The 22,657-nt window shown below is 35.6% G+C and overlaps 1 protein-coding gene across 2 annotated transcripts in view; it reads left to right on the forward strand.

Moving 5' to 3' along the window:
- Positions 1 to 22,065, forward strand: part of ALDH1A1 (aldehyde dehydrogenase 1 family member A1) — a 54,125-nt gene extending 32,060 nt beyond the window's left edge. For both annotated transcript variants that reach the window (XM_032636137.1, XM_032636138.1), the window contains exons 6-13: positions 268 to 396; positions 2,029 to 2,142; positions 6,321 to 6,423; positions 7,998 to 8,182; positions 11,007 to 11,171; positions 14,451 to 14,608; positions 16,678 to 16,752; positions 21,456 to 22,065. In XM_032636137.1, the coding sequence (XP_032492028.1) occupies positions 268 to 396; positions 2,029 to 2,142; positions 6,321 to 6,423; positions 7,998 to 8,182; positions 11,007 to 11,171; positions 14,451 to 14,608; positions 16,678 to 16,752; positions 21,456 to 21,528 (1,002 nt within the window). In that variant the 3' untranslated portion in view covers positions 21,529 to 22,065. The remainder of the gene's footprint in view (positions 1 to 267; positions 397 to 2,028; positions 2,143 to 6,320; positions 6,424 to 7,997; positions 8,183 to 11,006; positions 11,172 to 14,450; positions 14,609 to 16,677; positions 16,753 to 21,455) is intronic.
- Positions 22,066 to 22,657: the final 592 nt, after the last annotated feature.

Genomic DNA, 22,657 nt, shown 5'->3' on the forward strand with positions numbered 1-22,657 from the left:
AGAACTCAAAATAACAGCACTTGATAAAATTTTATGACTTTCTCCTGCTCTCTTCCTGTATCTAGTTTGTTTGGAGGGTTTTTTTTTTTTTTTTTAGCATTTATGAGTTGCTTTGAGCAATGAACTTAATTAGAATATACCAGATGATTAAACAAAACTACTACAATTCTTGTTTAACATCTACAGGGAGTGTATAATGTGGAAGTTAGATTAGCAAATGTGGCTTTCAGCAATACAAAGAATCTATTGTTATATATTGCTTTCTAGTGGAATTTCCCATTGGTCATGCTCATTTGGAAAATAGGGCCTGCCCTCAGCTGTGGAAACACAGTGGTTGTGAAACCAGCAGAGCAAACCCCTCTGACTGCTCTTCACATGGCATCTTTAATAAAAGAGGTACGTTTCCTAAATCAAAATATGTTTAATCTTTGGATGCTGAAGGAGATGGATGGGCTTTGGAGTGAATGTGGCCGTTAAAAAAAAAAAAAACCTTTATTTTTTGGACCTGCATATTTAGCTGTTTTGGAACACAGTTGTTTCCTCCTTGAGTTTCAAATGTAAGACTGCTACAGTCACATGACAATATTGAGAGGTGGAATCTTGTTTGTTACTGTCATTCCCATTTCTTTTCGTTTAGAATCAGAATAAAGTTGTATTTCAAATATCTTAAAAAAAAAATGTGCAAGAAATCAGTAGTCCTGATTTACAGTAGGAAGACTTCATCTGTTGCTACTGTAAACTACATTATCTGCCAATGGCTCCTGTCCAGTGGGGAAGCATTAAGCATAGCTGCTGGCAGGGACTTTCGGCAGTCAACCCAAATGAACCTCTGCCCAAAGGAGGACAGGAAGCCAGACCAAAAGCTTCATGTCCAACTGCACCTTATGATCACTCTTTTAATTTCTTTTGCCCAACACCCATGAATGCAAGTTCATGTTGAAATGGCTATGATTTTCTTTCAAATGTTGAACTGTAAGTTGGTATATAACTGCAACTAACAGCCTGGAAATTCTACAAATTTAAACTAGCTTAAACTAGTCTATCTGACAGTTGGAGGCTTCTGAGCTAATATGCTTGCTTGTGGCATTGGGCTACATTATTTCTAAACTCATTCACCAATGAGGGAATACCTTTATATTCTCTTTTCTATTACGGTTTCCTCTGCATTTACCTTCCTGCTCAAAAACTGACAAAAGAGCACATAAAATTTATTTTCATCAGCTATCTAGATTGTTTTAATATATTTTTTCTTGCAAACAAGTTACTGTCCTTTATATCATACCAATATTTAAAAAATAAGCTTTAGTCCCTAGAAATTTAAAATTCAGGAAATCTGAATCCATATCTTAAAAATATTCTTCACTTCAAATTACAAGTAGGCAAAAGAGATGTCAAAATGAGACATTTTGATGCAAATAACATGAAATTTCAATGTGTTGTTTCAGTTGCCACACTGCTCTATACTTGATAATTCTTTAATTGGGATTGGAATCAATCTGTGAAGCTTGATCATGAATGGGATGACCATTTTTAACCTAACATTTTTCTGATTAAATAATGCTGATAGGAATTTGCAACCTAGTTGGTATGCCCTGATCAATCAACAGGTAGAAACTAAAAATGTTAAGATCGCTTTAGTTTCTTATTTTTGCTGAATGGATAATAAACACATTGTTTTCCTTCTTTGTGAGTAATTTACCAACCACTTTTACACACACTATCTTTTTGAGTTACTATTATAAAATTTGAGACAGCCATCATTGGAGCAAATGATCCATGAAAGTCAAAGATGGACTTACTCTGAGGAGAAATAGTCCATCAATAATGCAACCCTTGAGGTTATTTTAAGTGGGCTAAACAATGAAATAAGAATAATAATAAATAATAAAACCACCTATATGCATCTTTCTTTGTAGAGAAACTCATAAGATTAGCATAAAGAGGCAGCTTTGATCCCATACTCTCCTCTTTTTTCTGTAGAATTAAATGATCAGTTCTGTTCTAACTATTTTACTTGTTATCTTTTAGGCAGGGTTTCCTCCTGGAGTAGTGAATATTGTCCCTGGTTACGGGCCTACTGCAGGGGCGGCCATTTCTTCTCACATGGATGTAGACAAAGTGGCCTTCACAGGATCAACACAGGTAACATCATTTACTGAGGCCAGCAGTGAAGCAGTTGGAAGCATGTTTTATGTTACTGTTTTTAAGCTGACATTTCCTTAAAACAAAAGTTCTTTTAATGATTTGTTCCTTATTCTAGCCTTCACACATGTTTATAGAACATAAGCAGATGTCGTTGAGATGAAACGAAATACCTATTACAAAAGCAGAAGGACTGGAGTAAACTGTTTTTAGTATGTTATTACTTTCTCTGACGAGAAATATGGCTGATTAGACCTTGTTGTATGATTAGTAAGGTTTATGATAAAAAATATAAATTAGGCCACAGTGATTTGTATGAATGAATTGTAATTTTATCCTGTGGATTAGGGAAATCAAAGAGCAGAGCCTCACCCTTAGCTCCTTATTTGGGGCTCTCTCTTCCCTGAACATTCTGAAAAGGAGTCAGCAGCTCAGCTTCCCGATCCAACCTAACTTTTCTGCCTCAGTAGCTCCAGCTTGGCTATCCAGAAGATTAAAGAACAGGACCCCAGCCGTGGGCACTTCAGAGGAGAGGGATGGGGGAGAGGAGGGATGCTAAATGCTCTTTAAATGTTCTGGGTGTTGAAAATGGTTACTTTTTTAACTTTCTGGAGAAACAGGAAGAACATTCCAGATAGTGTGGAAAGGCTAATTTGATTATTTTATACTCCTAATTAGCCACTCCAATATAAAGAGTAGTTTACATAGAGAACTAAAATGATAGAAAATAAAATTTTATTTTTCTTGATCTTTTTTAAACTAGATATATCAATATATAATTTTTTCTTGTTTTTTTTAGACATAGAGTAGAAAAAGTTTACATTCTACAAACTCCTAATTGAGGTAGGGGAAAACCAATTCTTCAATCAGGAGTCTGTGGACAAAACAATTGGTAATGGTCAAGACACAGCAATAAATTAAAACATGATGAAGTCACAGGTTGAAATCATAGCAGAGGAGGTAAAGCAGGAAGGTACCAATTTCTCAGCCTAGCACTGTAGACCTTTCCCAACAGGGACGCCACATACAGCTTCTGCTCTAGATCCCACACGCTTCTCTAGTTTGTCTGAGCCAGAGGCTACTGTTCCACGATGCCATCTCTGCATCACTGCCTGTTTGTCTTGGCTCATCCCTGAACCCCTACAGCACTTTAGGGGTACTTTATCTGCCCCCTCCCCCAGAAAACTTTGGTATGAGAAGACTAGGAAACATCTTGGTTTAAATTCTCAGTCTACCCCTCCTAGCAGTATGTCTTCCAAAAGTTAAGTATCCTTACTAAACTTGAGTTTCTTCATATGTAAAATGGGAATAATAATATCTACTTTATTGAGTTATACCAAATAAAACTGAATAAGCTAACGAGTAGTAAAACATTTAGCATCCTACAGAGTAGTCACTAAATGGCATGATTATTGTGTGTTCTAGAGTCATTTCCATTCCCTTGTTCCTTCCCTCACTCTTTAATTTCTCACACTAGTTCATAAGGTGTGAGGGAAGAGGTCCCTTCTCCACAAAATATTTCTGCATCGCTGCCCCATCACTTCCTGATTATTTCATGCATCTTTTCATTCCCGCAGGCGTTTGCTCATGCGTGGCCACACCTACTATAATGTGGCTCCCATCACATGCCCTCTATGGCTTTCTCCGCAGTCTCAGGAGCATCCTGAATTTAAAAACTTTCCATCTGTGCCCCCATTGTCCCTGATATATAATTATGATAGCACGTGCTCCTTGCTTTGTTATGTATCTCTCTCCCTTTTGCTGACTATCCTCAAAGACCATCTTATTCATTCTCATCTCCAGAAACCAGTACAGTAACTACTTCTGATTGAGTATTAAAGAATTAAGTGTGACTAAGATGATTTTAGAAGCCACACAAAAAATCAGTCTTTCTGGGTCCTCTTTTAGCTTTAAGTTCGTTGCTTTGAAGATAGTAGTGAACTTGCCAAATGTCATGAAAGAGGCAAACTATGGATTTTATGTTTTTGTGGTTCATTGTAGCAGTCACGCTCATTATAAAAATGTTTCTGGCATGGTAAGAATTTTAATGTCCCATTAGATTCATTTAAAACAGAATCCAACCCACGTTGTGCAGGATGTGCTAAGTTAGAACATTGTTTTGAGCATTTGCTACTTCTGCCCCACAAGGGCAACGCCACAATATCATGGAACATACTTTTTACCATAGCCTAAATAGTCCTTATCCTCTCTTCATTGTAGACCTTTTTGAGGAAAAAATGACAACATTTTACTTTTTTCCAAGTGAGGGAACAAAATCATGGGGCAAAAACTGATGTTTCCTTATTCTGACTTTAGCTAGACCTTTGGGAAAACTCAAATGAACCTTTTATTTGCCATCTGAAACTGCACGAAGTAAAAGTGTAACCTTTCTTTCTCACTCGTACCGCTAACCATTCTTCATGCTAGTTCTTTTGACATTTGTAGCTTTTAGGAAAATGCCTCTGATCTTACTCCCTTCCCCAAGACAAAAATTATCTGCTTTAATAAAGTTTCTCCAGCAAATCTTTCTAAGCTAAAAACAAACCAAAAAAACCCCCAAAACCCCCAGAAAATAAAAGAAAGATGCAGAGAAAGAATTTGGAGAATTCAAAGGGAGAAAGGCAAAGATTATTATCTAGAAAATACAAAATTCTTAATCACCTCAAATGAAAATTCAATTTTTGAGAGTGGTCATAAGAAATATGTTATGGAACCAAAATGGGATATAAGAGAAATTTCAAACAGGGTTTCTCCATTGCCAGTCTACTTTTAGTTTATTTTTATTAACCTACATTTAAGGGTTTGATTTAGTGCATGAAGATTTTAAATAAGATGAAAACATCAGCAGATTAATTAATGATCTACTCTGTAATGCACAGTAGGAGTCGGTTCAACAGTCAAAATTTAAACACACATTCAAGCAAGCGTCTACTTAACATTTATTCAGTTGAGATAGAAACTTTTTCTTAAAATCTGATGTGTTGAGGAAAAGAAATCCAGAGAATAAAAGAAGCAACATAAAATGAATCACCTTGTAAAAAGAAAAGCAAAGATTCTTTTAGTGTACTAAGACTTCAATAAAAAATAATAAGGAAGAAATAGTTATATTAAAGAAAGAAAGAAAGAAGAAATAATTATAAAACAGGCCAGATTTTAGAAATGAGAAAAATATAAAGAAATGCAGAAACTAATCTTCATAGGAAGTGATCCATAAAGAAAAAAAATGAAAACTCTTTCTCTGAAGAGAGGCCACTAGCATTAATAAGAAAACAAACAAACAAACAAAAAAAACAGTAGGATTCCAGCTAACTGAAGTAGCAGCACAGAACACAGACCCAATTTCTTTCTCCAAACTCCACTCTTCAAAGGTATGGAGGACAGCATGAGAAAGAGGGAAAGTGAGAGTGGGAGCCATGGGGGAGAGGGGATATCAGTTCATCAATAGTTAAGTGAGCCCACTCTGACAGACAGTGCTGAGAAAAGGTATGCAATGATAGGACATTGTCACTGCTACCAGGGAGGCAACATCTGTTTGGGAAATTGATATTTATACAAATAGTACAATCCAAGAGAAACTCTGAAACGAGTCCTCATGAGGGCACTTATTGGAGATCAGAGAAAGAAAGGGTCATGTTCACCTTGAGTCATCATAGATGGCTTCAAAGAGGAGCTAAGATACGAGCTGGACCCTAAGGAAGGGTAGGAATGGAGGCAGCCCAAGTCGGGGTAAGACCTTTGGGTCTCATTATAAACGAGAAGCAGAGAGAGATTCGAGGCTGGTAAATACGCCACTTTGTCTGGATAGAGTTTTCTGGATTTCAACAGAAGGATGAAAAGTCAAAATAGATAAATTATGGTTGGATCATGATTTGTCAGACTGATCAGAAGAATGACGAAGTTCTGATTAAAATGAAAAATAACCTGTCTAGCCATGTACATCAAGATCATGTACATCAAGATCAGCTATCACGTTCAATATATCTGTTTTCATGATCCATCATATGTTTATGTTTGGATGGAGAAGTCTTTGGTATCTGAACGTGCCAAATCTGGAAAAATGCCACTTCTCCCTAATGAAACGTAACTGTGGCACAAACATCGTATAAATTTAAATCGCTAAAGAAACCTGCCTTCATGAGAGCAGATTAAGCCTCCTCCTTTGTAATGCTCCATTTCAGGTTGGCAAAATGATCAAAGAAGCTGCTGGGAAAAGCAATCTGAAGAGGGTGACCCTGGAACTCGGAGGAAAAAGTCCTTGCATAGTGTTTGCTGATGCCGACCGTGAGTAAAAGTCACTCTGCTCACTTCTCACCCTTCTTTTTGGTGTCTGGCAATGCCATACAGTGCAGGGTTTGCTTCTAACGTCAAGGTGTAAGGCATTAACCAGAGTCCAAAATTACTCTTAAAAATCTCTTAAATTGTCCTAAAGTTATAACGCCTAGATAAGTCCAACACAGACACAATTTCTTGGTTTGGAATAGATTGCTATTTTCTCAGCTGAACTCTAGAGAAACTAACTATTTTGCATTTAGGGGCCATAATGTATATTCTTAATTCCATACCTTTAAATATTAGCATCACCTTAAGCGTGGTGAGATACCCTCAGACACGTTGGACTGAGACCAGCTGGAGAGACAGCAAGTTGAACATTTGTCGTCTCCCTTCTCTCTGGGTCACACGCTCATTGAATAAAATGGCAAGAGGAAAAGGATGCCTACTATTTAAGTAATTTCTCTCATTTTTTTCTAGCAGGTGTAGTTGAATTTATATATATTAAATCTCTAATTATGATGTGACTCCATTATACAATATCCTAGGTTCATCCTGATTATATTATCAAGTAGAATCCTGCAATTATTTCCAGCAGAAAAAGAAGGTCAAACATTCATCTGTCTCTTTAAGAGCTGCATTATTGGTCTGAGGCAATCAACACAAATGACTTATGTTGTTACTGTGATCTTACCCGAAGCTTTTTAGAGCACACTATCTTATACATTCTACAGACATGACAAGATTTCTGATTTTACCAAATCTTCCTGTAAACTGCTTTCACTACAGCTAAGCAGATGTGATTAGTTCACAAAATAAAGATAACAATATCCAGTTGCTACAATGTTAAATTAAACCTTCTGCATTTAGAAAATTAAAATGCAAAGAAAACTTTCTTCTGGTTGTTTAGGATCTACTAATGAAGCAAACTATTTCCTCTTTTTAAGACCCACATAACCATCTCAAATAAACAGATAAGAAGAATTTATAGGCATATATGAAATAACATGGCACACTTTACATAAATTTGGAAAAATGTTTTCATAGAATAGGGTTGTAAGGTGGGTGAGCAATTCTGAGTATTAGTTGTTTGGAGGTTTGGGGGGGTTTAATGGGGTTTTTTGTTTTCAGAAATATCACTTTTTCTATTGATTAGGGTATCTAAGAATGTTTTTAAATTCTTATTTAATGTAATGGATATTTTATATTTTCTTTGTCATTAGTTAAAACCTGAGGCCTGAAAGAAATATTCACAGTCGTCTAATTATAAATGGAGATATTTATAAAAATCACTTGCAGTGAGATTTGATCTTAGGATAGTTTCCACATTCTTGGAATTGTGCATATTAAAGTTGTATTAAAAACTACTATTATTTCAGAGTCTACTATTTTTACTACCACTTTAGTAGCAAATAAAGGATCAGAAAGGTTATTGTGTCACCTGGCTAATGAGGTAGAATATACTGAATCTATGACTATATGACTCATGATATTTTTATACCACCATATCACCTCTGAGAAAGATGTATAAAAATATATAATCGTTAGAAAACATCTCTTCTTTAACATGAATGTCTTCTTTGCAGTGGACAGTGCTGTTGCATTTGCACACCACGGGGTATTCTACCACCAGGGCCAATGTTGTATAGCTGCATCCCGGCTCTTTGTAGAAGAATCAATTTATGATGAGTTTGTTCGAAAGAGTGTTGAGCAGGCTAGAAAGTATGTTCTTGGAAATCCTCTAACCCCAGGAGTCAATCAAGGCCCTCAGGTGAGTGTAAAATAGACGGAACAGCATTCACCAGGCACAAGAATAAAGTATCTTCTCTAGACTTGGTTTTACCTGAATACGATTACTTCCCATTCGCATATCTTCCCAGGTGACAATACTGTATCAGTTTGGTGATTAAAAAAATAATGAATCTAACTCCCAATGGTAAAGAAAGTATCCTGGTTTTGTGTTGCCTGGTTATCACATCCAGAAACAGTTGAAGAGATATGTTGGAAATTAAAGATGTGAGAAAAAATAACAGATGCTGTAAATTTGTTTTCCTCGATCTGTACACCTCTGAATCCCTATTTACAGTTCCTATCCACTTGGAAGTTCTTAAACAATCCTATCATTTATTCTTTCCTCAGCATCAATCCTTTTTCTCGGCTTCCAATCCCAGATACAGGCAGCTGGCACACCTCTATAAATTCTCTCCAAAGTCTTTAGTCACTTGACCTTCTAAAGATAGCATGAGTGCCTTAAAAAGTCCCGAGTTCCTGGCTTTGTGGCAAACTTCCCATTTTAGTTGTTAAAGCTCAATGATCCCCTAGGGTTCCCATTTTCTTCTGTCTGCTTAGAACCACTGTCAACAAGAGTGTCTCTCTTATCCAAAGCTCATCCTTCCCTCTTTGTTACACAGTTCTCTGTTCATTGTCTGCTTTCAAGCTCCTGGACCTTTGGTTCTAAATTTACTCCTGCCCTTTGAGGTCTTGATCCAGAGCAGAGTTTCTACCTGATCTCATAGAGCTTACAGTCTAGAAAGTTAAAAGGCTGTCTTGGATTTTCCTGCTCATGACAAGATACCCAAGTAGGAAAATTTTAGGACTTAGGCAATACCAAATATTGAAATCTAAAAGCCCTAAAATAACCTAACTGGTAAATGAAGTAACACGTTTTGTTAAGTCTAATCTTGTTATATTTTGTATTTATCTTTGTGTTTAGTAACTACATAGAAGTAGTTGCTAATTTTGATCATATTGGGTAACTTTCCAAATGGATGCCAAGACATGTATTAAATTCAATTTTGACTTGGTCTCCCATTCTAAAAAAGGATGGGATTCTAAGGCTTTAGCTGTGATTGTTTTTCTCTAAATATCTGTCTATTTATCTATCTATGTAAAAGTAAACACGTTTCCCATTTGCGATACACATCTATCAAACAGACATAAGATAGATGATAGATAGACAGATTGATAGATAGAAAGAAATATATATGTGAAGAGGAAAGAAAAGAAGAGAGAGGAAGGGAAGAGAAGATACTTAATATTAAACATTGTTGGGCAATATTTTCCCCCATCAGGGGATCTGCACAATTCAACCGGAGGCTCAAAAATTGAGCTAGAATGCTTCATTTTAAGAAAATTTCCATTCATAGCGTTCTTAAGTAAATAATCCAGTGATCTAACTACTTAACATAATAATTTAAACTTGATAAGTGAAAATATTTTTGTCACAGGTTGCACTGAATAAGTAGAAAAAGTAGATATGTTGGGACTTTGAGTAAAAGACCGAAAAGCCCCTGAAGCTTCTTTACCCTTTGAAATACTCACTTGTTGTTATAAGAAAGAGCTTATGGAAAGAGACACTCATTTACTAAGCTTTAATATATATTCTAATTTATAATATAAAATTATATATATATGTGGATATCATAACTTCTTTTTCAAATGAAAATACTGATTATTTCCAACTTTTTAAGGAAATGTATATTTTGGTCTTTGAAATCAGATTGGAAAAGGACTTTACCAAGGAAGAATTTGTTATATGTGTAAATAGTATTTAATCTAATTGGATATGGAGCTGGATTGTGTGCAGTGAGAACTCTGAAAACTTTTCCTGGGATTTAGAAGATAGGGGAGATTACAGAGTCATAGAGGACGATAAAGAACAACAGTTTTTAAGTAGTCAGAAGAGTCAAGGCAAATTGACAAGAGGCTCACACCTTAACTCCAGGATCTCCAATGTTTTTCCTTTAAAACCTAACCCTAGCCACATCTGAGACAAGGCAGTCTTCACCAGTGATTTGGAGTCCAAGAATCACCCAGTCCTTCAACCCCCCCAAATAGGAACTGAGGCAATAGGTAGTCCCAATTCCAGTGCATGGAGGAGAAGTATGGGCTCCTGAGGTTCCCAGGTAGAACTCTGTAGTCATTCTTTTCCTTGTAAAAATAAACCATTTAAGTTCTGTAGTTCTTGTAATATATTTAGATGTGGTCCATTTAACAAAGCAAGTTGGCAACAATCAGGACAGGTCAGAAATTAGAACCAGACCTACTCGCTGCCCCAGGGGGACTTAAACTGGGTGGGATAACCAGGCTGTGGTCAGCATGAACCCTGCCACAAGGGGATGGTCAGGATGAAGAGAAGCAGAGGTCGAGGAATCTTCCTAAAGTCACAAAGCATCTGCTTTCCAACTGCCATGTCTAATTAACCCAGTATCAAAGTTTTCTTTTTCTTCTTTCACCTTTTAATTTCATTTAGGATTACAGTTTCCAGGTTAAGTGTGGTTGATGATTAACAGACATTTCTTCCTGTAAATAAATGACAGTTGTGTGAAAAGGTTTACACGTTTGCAGTGCCAATACACTTCTCTTACATGGCTGTGAAACAAACACTAAATACAAATATTTATCTTCAAGGATTCTTTCCAGAAAAGTCTTGAGATAAAATATACCCAACAATAAATCTGAGCCTCTGTCAGCTGTTTAGGTTGAATATTTAACTTAATAACAATAGCCTAGCATTTTGAAACCTTTATTTACAGGCCGGGCAAAGTATTATCTTTACGAGTTGCTATTTTTTTTTCCTTTTCATGTGATATTAGATTGATAAGGAACAATATGAAAAAATACTTGACCTCATTGAAAGTGGGAAGAAGGAAGGGGCCAAACTGGAGTGTGGCGGAGGTCCATGGGGGAATAAAGGCTACTTTATCCAGCCCACGGTTTTCTCCAATGTTACTGATGAGATGCGCATTGCCAAAGAGGAGGTAAATGGTTTCATTCTGTTCTGTTCCCTTTGTTGCCATATTTTGTCTGCATGGATGTATACAAAGTATTACTGTAACATTCTCAGCTCTTTGAACACCTTTTCCAATAAATGTTACTTTTCATTTCTAATACTGATAAAGGATTAATTTATTTTTGATTAAGACTAAAAATAGTCAGGAGCTAGCTCACTGGGCAGGCCAAGAACTTCCAGTGGACTGCAGATCAGGATGCTTAGCAATTTCTAGGTGCTTCCTTCACAGATTTAAAGTAATAGAAAATACAATTCCACGTTCATTGTTGCTTCTTCTCCTTTGGAAATAATATATTTGAAAATAATTGGAAAAGAATAAAGTGATATTCTGTTTTTTTAAATTCAACTCCTTATTTTGAGATAATTGTAGATTCAGTTGCCATTGTGAGAATACAGAAAGATCCCATGTACTCTTTATCCAGTTTCCATCATTGATAACATCTTACAAATCTATAATATAATATCACAGCAAGTATGTTAACATTGATACAGTCAAGACACAGAGCATTTCATCACCACGTGAATCTCTCATGTTTCCCTTTAATAGCCAAATCTATTATCCTTCCTACACCATCCCATCCTCAACCCTTGGCTTTCTCTTAAACACTAATCTCTTCTTTATTTCTGTAATTTTGTCATTTCAAGAATGTTACGTAAGTGGATTCATACTTCATGCAATCTTTTGGGATTAGCTTTTTTTCACTCAGCGTAATTCTCTATAGATTCATCTAGGTTGTTGCACGTAAGGATAGTTTGTTCCTGTTTATTGATGAGTAGTATTTCATAGTATGGGTGCACCACAGTTTGTTTAACAATTCACCCTTTGAAGAACTTTGGGCTGTTTCCAGTTTGGGGCTACTTTTAATAATGCTGTTATAAACATCAGTATACAGGTTTTTTGTGTGAACGTAAGTCTTCATTTCTCTGGGATAAGTGCCCAGGAGTATAATGCTAGGTCATATGGTAGATGCAACTTTTTAAGAAATTGCCAAACTGTTTTCCAGAGTGGCTGAACGATTTCACATTCCCCTTAGCAATGTATGAATGATCCTAATTTCTTTGCATCCTTGCTAACATTTGTTGTGACTATTTTTTATTTTAGCCATTCTGATAGGTGTGATAGCTCACTGAGGTTTAAATTTGCATTTCCTTAGTGGCCAGTGATATTGAACATCTTTAATGAGCTTATTTGCCATCTGATAACTTCCTTGATGAAATGTCTCTTCATTTTTTTTGCTCATGTTCTAATTGGATTGTGTGCTTTTTACTGTTGAGTTTCGAGAGCCCCTTATACATTCTTGATACTGATCTTTTTTTGGATGTGTGGTTCACAAATATTTCCTTCCAGGCTGTAGCTTGTCTTTTCATCTTCTTTACCAGGGTCTTTCTCAGAACAGAAGTTTTTAATTTTACAGAAGTCCAATTTATCCATTTTTCTTTTTATGGATAGTATTTTTGGTGTCAACTCTATGAACTACTCTTTGTTTACTCCTAAATCCAAAAATACTTTTTTCCGTGTAATTTTTTTATTCTTTCTGAAAGCTTTATAGTCTATGTTTTACACTTAAGTCTATGATCCATTTTAGGTTAATTTTTATACAAGGTGTGAGATTTAAGTCAAGGTTGTTTGTTCGTTTGTTTTTGCTGATATGTTCAATTGCTTCAGCATCATTTGTTGAAAAGGTGTTTTTCTTCCATTCCATTACTCTTGCAACTGTGAAAGTTCAGTTGTGCATATTTGTGTGTGTATCAATTTCTGGGTTCTCTACTCTTCAATTGATCTATGTGTCTATTTCTCTACTTATACCCTCTTTTTTAATTTATTTACTTTTATTGAAGTATAGTTGATTTACAATGCTGTGTTAGCTTCAGGTGTACAGCAAAGTGATTCATATATATATGAATATATATATATATTCTTTTTCAGATTCTTTTCCCTTATAGGTTATTACAAAATATTGAGTATACTCCTTTGATTTTGGTAGCTGTATAATAAGTCTTGAGATTGGAAAGACTGAGTCCTCTCACTTTAGTCTTCTTTTTCAAAATTGTTTTATCTAAGCTAATTCCTTTGCTCTTCCATATAAAGTTTAGAATAACCTTGTCCATATATACTAAAAAATCTTGCTGGAATTTTGAGAGGAGTTGTGTTAAAACTGTGTATATATCAATTTGGGGAGAATTAATGTTTTTATTGTACTAAATCTTCCAGTTATTGAATATACTAGATCTCTCCATTTATTTATAACTTCCTTTATTTCTTTCATTAGCATTTTGTAATTTCTGATAACAAGTCCTATATGTGTTTTATTGGATTTATACCTAAGTATTTTCTGAGTGATTGTAAATGGTATTTCTCATTTCAGTATGCACATGTTCATTGCTAGTATATACAAGTATATTTGATTTTTGTATATTTTCTTGCATCCTGTGACATCACTGAGCTCAGGTATTCTAGAAGATTTTTGGATATTCCTTGGGAATTTACATGTAGACAATCATGTCACCTACAAATAGGGACAATTTTATTCCTTTGTTTCTAATCTATATGCCTTTTATTTCCTCTTGCCTTTTTCACTTGCTAGAATTCCAGCACTATGTTGAATAAGAGTAGTAAAAGTGGACATCTTGCTTTGCTCCCTATCTTAGGGGAAAAGCATTCAGTATCATATCATTGAGTATGATGTTAACTGTAAGATTTTTCATAACTGCCTTTGATCAGGTTCAGAAGTGCCTTTCTATTTTTAATCTGTTAAGGGGGAAAAGAGGTTGGATTTTTGTCAAATGCTTTTTCTGCATCAATTGAGATGATTATATGATATTTTACCTTCATTCTATTAATATGATGTATTATATTGATTGATTTTTGAATACTGAACCAGACTCGCATCTCTAGAATGAACCTCACTTGGTGATGGTGTACAATTCTTTGTAGGTATTGTTGAACACTATTTGCTAATATTTTTAAGGAATATTTGCTGTAGTTGATATTGGCCTGTGGTTTAAGGGATATTGGTCTGCAGTTTTGGTTGTTTTTATTGATAATAAAAAAACATTTAGTGATTGCTCACTGTGTGCCAAGTACCTTATAGTCAATATAAAACATAAGTATATTTACATGAAATATAATAAATATAAATCTTTTATTTATATATTACATAGATTTATATTTATAACTATAATACAAAATAAATATTTAGTTGTAACCTATTACTTTGATTTATTTCATTCATTTCTTGTGGTATAGATATTTGGACCAGTGCAGCAAATCATGAAGTTTAAATCTTTAGATGATGTAATCAAGAGAGCAAACAATACTTTCTATGGCTTATCAGCAGGAATTTTTACCAAAGATATTGATAAAGCCATCACAGTCTCCTCTGCTCTGCAGGCCGGGACAGTGTGGTAAGTCAAACCTATGTAATACCACGTTTTCAATGTTAACCACATTAACAGGCTACTTTGAATTTTTTCTGACTTTGATTTTTTGTTTGGAATCACATGGCCTGCTGTTTGAAAATAAAACAAACAAACAAAAATCCTGCTGTATTGGAAGAACTTTAGAAGAGCATAGAAGATAGATAGATAGATAGATAGATATAGCATATATATATATATATATATACACATATCTATATCTATCTATCTATATATATATATACACAGACACATATATATATTTAACTCTATCCAGCCTTCTGAAATTACTTGCCCAAAGTACTTTATTGATGTTTGGCTAATACAATATGTATTATTATTATAAATAATTTCTAGGCACTTGGTACTATGCTACACACAAGGGAGATAAAAGTTCTGTTTAATCAAGATAATCAGATAGTAAGACAGTATTTATTCAGTGCCCTTATGTATACAAGCATTTAGTTCTTACATCAGCTTTTTACTCTGGGACTATTAGAGATGTCTGAAGGTCTTAAATTGGAAGAACATATTGCATTTTGAGGAGCATGTCTGTTTTATTTTATTTTTATTTTTTTTTTGTGGTACGCGGGCCTCTCACTGTTGTGGCCTCTCCCGTTGCGGAGCACAGGCTCCGGACGCGCAGGCCCAGCGGCCATGGGTCACGGGCCCAGCCGCTCCGCGGCATGTGGGATCCTCCCGGACCGGGGCACGAACCCGCATCCCCTGCATCGGCAGGCGGACTCTCAACCACTGCGCCACCAGGGAAGCCCTGTTTTATTTTTGACCTGGTTTATATCTCTGATGTTTACACTTTAATTTAGAGTATATAAGTGCCAAGGCTATGTCTCTCAAACTGTCACATCCCCTGCCCAGCCCCCCATCTCTGGACTGCCTTGTTAGTAATTTTTTTTCCATCAGACCTCACTTTGTCCCCTCAGTCCCATCAACAGCCCAAGATTATTTTCTTCCCGATAATGTCACAACCAAATCCACTGGACATTGAAAAGTATCTATCCTTGAGAGACAGCCAAGAAATCCTTGCCCCTCTTGATAGCTCTAGAATCTTTTTTCTTAAGCAAAGGGACATTCATGATTTAGTCAGTATGCACTCTATGCTAAGCACCACGTGGCAGTCTTCACATTCATTATCTCATGTTACCTTACTACAACTGTTAATTGGTATGGCAAATTTATGGATGGAAAAGCAGAAGCTTAGTGAGGTTGCATAACTGATCGAGATCATGCAATAAATGACAGCTGAGATTCAGACCTATTTCAGACTCTAAAGCAGTGATTCTCAACCCTGGCTGTACAGTAGAGTTGTATGGGGAGCTTTAAAAATATCTACACTGATTTGGGTAGAGGAGGGTGTACGTCAAACCCACCAATTATATCAGTTTCTGTGACTGAGTCTGGATGTAGGTCTTTTAATTTTTTTAAATTCTAATTATTCATGTTTTTATAATTATATGTTCATAAAAGCATTTTGAAACATTTTTTAAAACATGGCAAGGGATAAGCAGATTAATAATGAAATCCAACTCCTGTCAAGGCCTCTGTCTAAGCAATTTTTTGAATTAATTAATGAAAAAAGTGAACTAAGTAATATGAGACATATTACAATTATAAAAGAAAATTAATTCTAGCCTGTTAAGTATACAACCACAAGAGAACTACAAGGCTTACTGAGCATAGGCAGTAAAGAACACCCATCCAACAAACTCGTCTCTCACAGACCATATCCTTCCTCTTATGGTACGTTGGGTAGTCTATCTTTTATAATTCAAGCTGTAACTTCTCAGGGACATGATGTACTGCCAAAATGGCTATCCACACACAGAGCTGGACCATTTTTTTAAAAATTCCTAGGCAGTATATATACATATGCTTATACTCCTGCATTCTAATTAATAGTGCTACTTTTGCTCAAAAATGACTATGTAATATTAAAATTAATGGAGTTGTTAAAGAACTCTCTGAATTTCAAAAATTCCAAATTTAGGAGTTATTTCATAGGTTAAGTATGACCTATAACGTACTTATTTTCTTTTCAGGGTTAACTGCTATAGTGTGGTATCTGCCCAGTGCCCCTTTGGTGGATTCAAGATGTCTGGAAATGGTCGAGAACTGTAAGATTAACTTTCATTAAGATAAATACTTATCTTGATAAAAATGGTTCTCACTCTCAAGGAATTAATCCTATTACTACTCAGATTAAAACCTGCCTCTGTTCTTTCCTGGAGATTAATACTGTCAAACAGCTTTTTAAATGCTGGATTTACCCCAAAAAGTGCAAACAGGTGATGGCAGAGGGAAATACAATTTATTAAACTCTTACAATTCACAAGGGATCATACTAAGCACTTTACATTGGTTACTGAAATACTGCTTACTTTTAGAATTGTTTGCTGTATACATGAATGTAATATATTGGGGAAACAATTTCCAGAAAGGAGGTGGAAACTACAAATTGGTGATTGTAAGAAGTGTGCAAATATAAGAACAGTTTAGCTATTTGAACATGCCTCTTACATAAGTAAATTAGGTGTCTTTATATCAAAAAACTTTTCAGTGTAGGAGTAATGATTCTCATTTGTTGTAATATTTTTGATGTAGACTCTAAAATAACCTGAAAGAGTTATTTTTGGTACTAAAATCTAAACTGAAAGAAAAATTTAACTAAGGAAAACATGTTTTATAGTCATGACTAGATTGAGGATATATTAGATTGTATATATACTAGGTTGTATATATTATACAAATGCATTTATGAGCCTTCAGTTGCTTTTCAATCCAGGAAATATTGACTTTTTAAAAACGTGCACATACATATTTACACACAGAAAGTAGTGGCAATGTGTTTGGTCAATTTTGTTCAAGCACTTTTAACCATTTTATTTCTTAAAATTTTCTCATATTTATCAACAAATTTTAAAAATCATCAGGAAAAGACACATTATATTCAAACCTTATGGAATCAAACATAGTAAAGCTGCTCATTTCGTAAACAGCAAGTAAAAGTGAGTCTCAGCTTCTAAAGGTCATGAGTGCCTTAAAGAGCCAGGTACTTGTCATTTAAATAAATCAGCAAAATCACAACGAAACAACTACCACTGGGGAGTCAGTGAAAAAAGGGCATGTTAAAATGATCCATTCTCCTTCTCAATATACTTTCATTAAGTAGTTACTATGTATATGAGGTCCTAGGAGCCCCAGAAACACGGTACCACGTTCCACCTTCCATATAATCGTGGTGGCAGGAGGAACATGTAAAAATATAGAGAGAGCAAAATAACCAACACACACTATGAAATAAATAGTAACAGACTGGGAGTCTGTGCCTCGCGAAGGTAGAGAAGCAGTTAAAATGGAGAGCGCAGTATCAGAGGACGGAAAATCTGGGCACCACCAGACTATAACATTCACGTCACCTCGCTAACTCTCACTACTTTCATCTGTCAGACAAGCTCAGCATTTGTGGTGGGGATAGGAATGGGAGAAGGAAGTAAAAGGTCTATGAGCTCCTTTCCATGCTTGAGATTTTGTGGTTTTAACCCTGGTGAAAATGCAGCGGATAAAAACTTAAAGACCGTTTATAGAATAAGAGAAGACCTAACAGAAAAGGTAGGACTTGATCTAGGGCATGTAACAAGTGTAGGATGTTAGGAAGCAGATAAGAGGGCATTCTTGAAGGAATGTTCTATGTGGCATGTTGAGGGGTTAGTGAATTTGCCTGACAGGTGGGGATTTATGGGGGTGAGAAGTGTGATTTCAGAGTTAAATAGGATACAGATTAAGAAGCCTTGAATTCAAGAAAATCGGCTTACATATATTAGTGGAGCAGGGAAAGCGATAGATAGCTTTAGAATGTTGATGGAGAGGTGGAGTGGGCAAAAGATCAATTTGTCAAAGGTGCACACGGCATAGTAAACATAACTGGAGACTAACCAGCCTGCCTGTGAACTCTGACTCCACCTCTTGCTAGCCACAGAGTCCAGTTCCAGTTGCCTAACTTCTGAACATCTATTTTTTCCTATTTAAAAGGGAAATGTTAATATTCCACTTAAGATGGTTGTGAGAGTTAGGAAACATACTACGCCTTCATTCCCTAGCACTGTATCTGTCACAAAGCGGGGACTCAACAAATGGTTTCATCCTTCCCTAGCTCCTTGTCTTTATAATACCCATTATTGGGGAGTCCCTTGGCAGCACTAATTACTTTGTACAAAGAGCTATAACAAAAGTTAGATTATTCTGAAGATCAGATTACTGCTGGCCCAGCTATCTAATACACTTCCCTAGGAATGTCATAGATAAAATAATCAGAAGGGATGAAATAATTAAAGTAGACTAAACATATCAATTTTGTTAAATACAATTTAGTCAAACTTTATGTTCTAGACATAGGGAAAGCAAATAAAGAGGGGGATGAAAACAAGAATCAACCATCAGTAATTTCTTAAATATCTGGACTGTGGGTATAGATAATTTGCTTCTTTGAAATACAAAGGAAAAAGTTATACTGTAATTTTTACTTCAAAACTTCCAGCTGAGAATGCTAGTGTTAATGTCTATCTGAAACCAAATTTGGCAAATTTAATAAATAAGTCATTTGCTGCAAGATGTTTAAAGAGAATTACTGAAGCAATAACTTCAAATGACTCCCAAGAGTTCAATTACAGTTTATCTTCAAAGATAGAAAGGTAGAATTGATCAGTTGGAAAGAGTTCTCAAAGAGCTGAAAATAGTAGTATGCACAGCCCAATGTGGTGGTGATGCTGAGTGCCCAAACCAGGATTTGCATCTCAGGTCATGGTGCTGGCCCTGGAATGAGTTAAATGGTAGAAATCCCTCTCTCTGTGTAATTGCACTAATTTTTACTTAGATTAACATAGGTCACTTGAGACTTTACTAGTATGCCATTTCAAACTTAATTGGCTCTCAACACCTCACAAGATATTTCTTTCTTCCTGTCCCCTTCAGAAATGGGGAGAGATAAAGTGGTATAAACTGGTGGGCTAACGTGAGTAGTTTTTGCTTGATTATATTTGCCAAACCAGTTCAGCAAACATTTTCCTGTGCCTACTTAATTAGTGCCAGGCTCATTTCTGGATACAGAGTGAAAAACAGGCATAACCTGTTACTAGCATCTTATCACTCCAGTGTGGACCCTGGATGAGAAGCATGGGTATCACGTAAAAGTATGTTGGAAACGCAGTCTCAGGCCTATCCCCAGCATTTGCATCAGGTCCCGGGTGACTGGTACATTGACAATTTTAGAAGCACAGAACCAATAACTCATAGGCTAGTGATATAAAGAGAAATATAAAGATGTTTTTGTGTTATGTCATAGACATAGGAATTTGTGTACATCGGAACACTAAGAAGCAGGGCCTATTTCAACTTGAGTAAGACAATTATCACACTTTGTACTCTCCTGAGAGTTTCAAGTGTCCATGTAACCCAAAATACAATGGAAAGCCTATTGGCAAAAATCATGGGTTAATATATCTAACTTTGTGAGATAAAATACTTACTAAAATATTATCCTTTAATGGGTTTCAGACAACTGAGGCTAAACCCTTTAATTACTTTGAAGAACATGCTCATTGAAGCTTTTAGAAGGTATTTTCAGAAGCTTAATGGCCCAAGAAAATAATCAGTGTAAGAGGATTAGGTTACCCACGAGAAAAAGATGTCTTCTACATACCTGTCTACCTCACCAAAGGAGAGGGGGAGAAAAAGATCAAGATCTTTTTCCTCTGTAAGCCTACATGTGCATGAGTGTTATGATTTTAAGAGTACTCTTATGTACATGTAATTTAATCCTTTCATCAAAACAATACAGAGAATAATTTAGCCTAATCTTTTTAGTTATCTCTTTAATGAAGGGTACATCACAGTTTCCAAAACTGATAGGTCTCAATAAACCTGATAATAAGATACAAGGATTTTAATTGACTGACTCAAGTTAATTCCTGATCATTTGGGTTGGATTTAAGAGTTATATAAGCAAATGACAGGGGTTGCATAAATAGAAAAATCCAACAACCACAGAAAGCCCAAAAGCCCTGAATTTTAGGCCAATGAACCCTCTCCCCCTCTTAAAACAAAACAAAACAAAACAACCCCACCCCCAAATAAAAAGTTGTAACAGTTAAGGTCAGAGTTTTGGTTTTGGGGGTTTTTGTTTTTGTTTTTGCCAAGAATCAAGAACAAAAGATATTAGAACTACAGCTAGAAAATATTTTGTTTTAAGCCATATTAGGGCCAGTTAAGAGTGAAAATAGAAGCCTGGTCATTTTTAGCCCCTTCCTCATTTCTGGATCAACTGGACATGGTAAATACACTAAACTGAGCTATACTTGAATTTATAGTTGTTTTATACTACTCAAGTGATTATAAATTACTACTTTTCCTCTAGTAATATAGCCTTCTTATTTATTTGAACCTAAGCTAGATATGATAAAATTCTTGTTGGGCCGATTTGTGTGTGTGTGTGTGTGCGTGTGCATGTGCGTGTGTGTGTGTTGAGCCCTTTTATAGTCAAGCAGAAAAAATGTCAAAATTGAACAATTTCTTTGAAAGTCTACTGAGGGTACATGATCATTTAAAAATGCAAAAAAATTATTTTAAAAATTTTCCCACAAGGGGATTTATATAAGACCAGATATCTTACGGTTGGCTAGCTACTATTTGAAATGGTTCTGTACACAGAAAATATTTTCCATTGTCCCTAGCCAGATAAGCAGGAACAAACTTTGATTATCATTGACCATAGTATATTTGTACTGCTCTGCTAAATTCTGTTCATTTTTCCCCCTCTCTCTAGAGGAGAATATGGTCTCCATGAATACACAGAGGTCAAGACGGTCACAATCAAAATTTCTCAGAAGAACTCATAAACTACAAGAGTGCAGAGATGACTCCTCATTGGCTAAGCACCTCCTTCAGTGGCTAATATATCATAGTGGGTTTTAAATGCAAAATTGTTCTTTCTTTCATTTTTTAAACACGAGCTAATCATATTAGCATTAATACTACACATAGAAAACTTGATATGTAGCTTATTCTGAAGGAATCATCTGCCTTCTGATATGTGACACCCAAGTCCTACCCGTAATGAAAATGATGGATTTGGATGCAAGATCTCTCTAGCTCTGTAACAGTCATGTGCTTTTCTTTGTAGCTACTTGTCTAGGATAAACATTTTATGAAAGAGGACCAGTTATCATTTATCTTCTTTCCCTTGACCACCCCTTGAAGTACTTACCATACCTGTTAACTGCAGACTAGATGTGCTCTGTTCCCCATAGTTGTGAAGTCCTTGGAGTTTGTTGAAATGTTTCCTAAAATGTCATGTCTGCTTGTCAAATGAAGTAATGCCTGAAATACTTAGATGTAATCTAAACATAAAGCTTAATAAAAACAACCTTGCATGATTCTTGTTCAGTGTGAATTTTTTAAATAGAGTCTTGGTTATGGTGATTTACTCTCCCTGTCACTCAAAAGCAGTGTTAAACTGAGCATAAAGATATATTTATAAATAAAAGTCTAATCTACTTATTCTCAAATAGGTAAAGAAACAAATTTTATTTTCTGCAGGAATTCTTGCAATCAATAGCAAACATTTGAGATAGATGGCTTCAGTCCTTCAGCAAGCATTTATTGAGTTCCTACAAAGCTCTAGGCACGATGGTGGGTGTTGTAGAAAATAGGTGAATAGTGAATGGTCCATTATCCAAAATGCTTTAATATGTGGAGAACAAAGACACTGTCTGAAAAAAATGATGGCGCATATGATGGAAATGAGAATTCGAAGAACCATAAGATTATAGTAATATGCCAAAGGGTAGTGATACCAGTAACTGACGGACTTGGGAATGGCCTCATGAAGGAAATTTGACTGGATATGAACCTTAATGATGAGCAGATTTGCAGTGAATAAAGAGGAAAGAAGTCCTACAAAATATTCCCTCTGGACATGTTCCATCAAAAAAAATTCTATATAATATTTTCCCCTGTTGGAGTTGC

The sequence above is a fragment of the Phocoena sinus genome, chromosome 6 (genome assembly GCF_008692025.1).
Source record: "Phocoena sinus isolate mPhoSin1 chromosome 6, mPhoSin1.pri, whole genome shotgun sequence".
Classification (NCBI taxonomy): Eukaryota; Metazoa; Chordata; class Mammalia; order Artiodactyla; family Phocoenidae; genus Phocoena; species Phocoena sinus.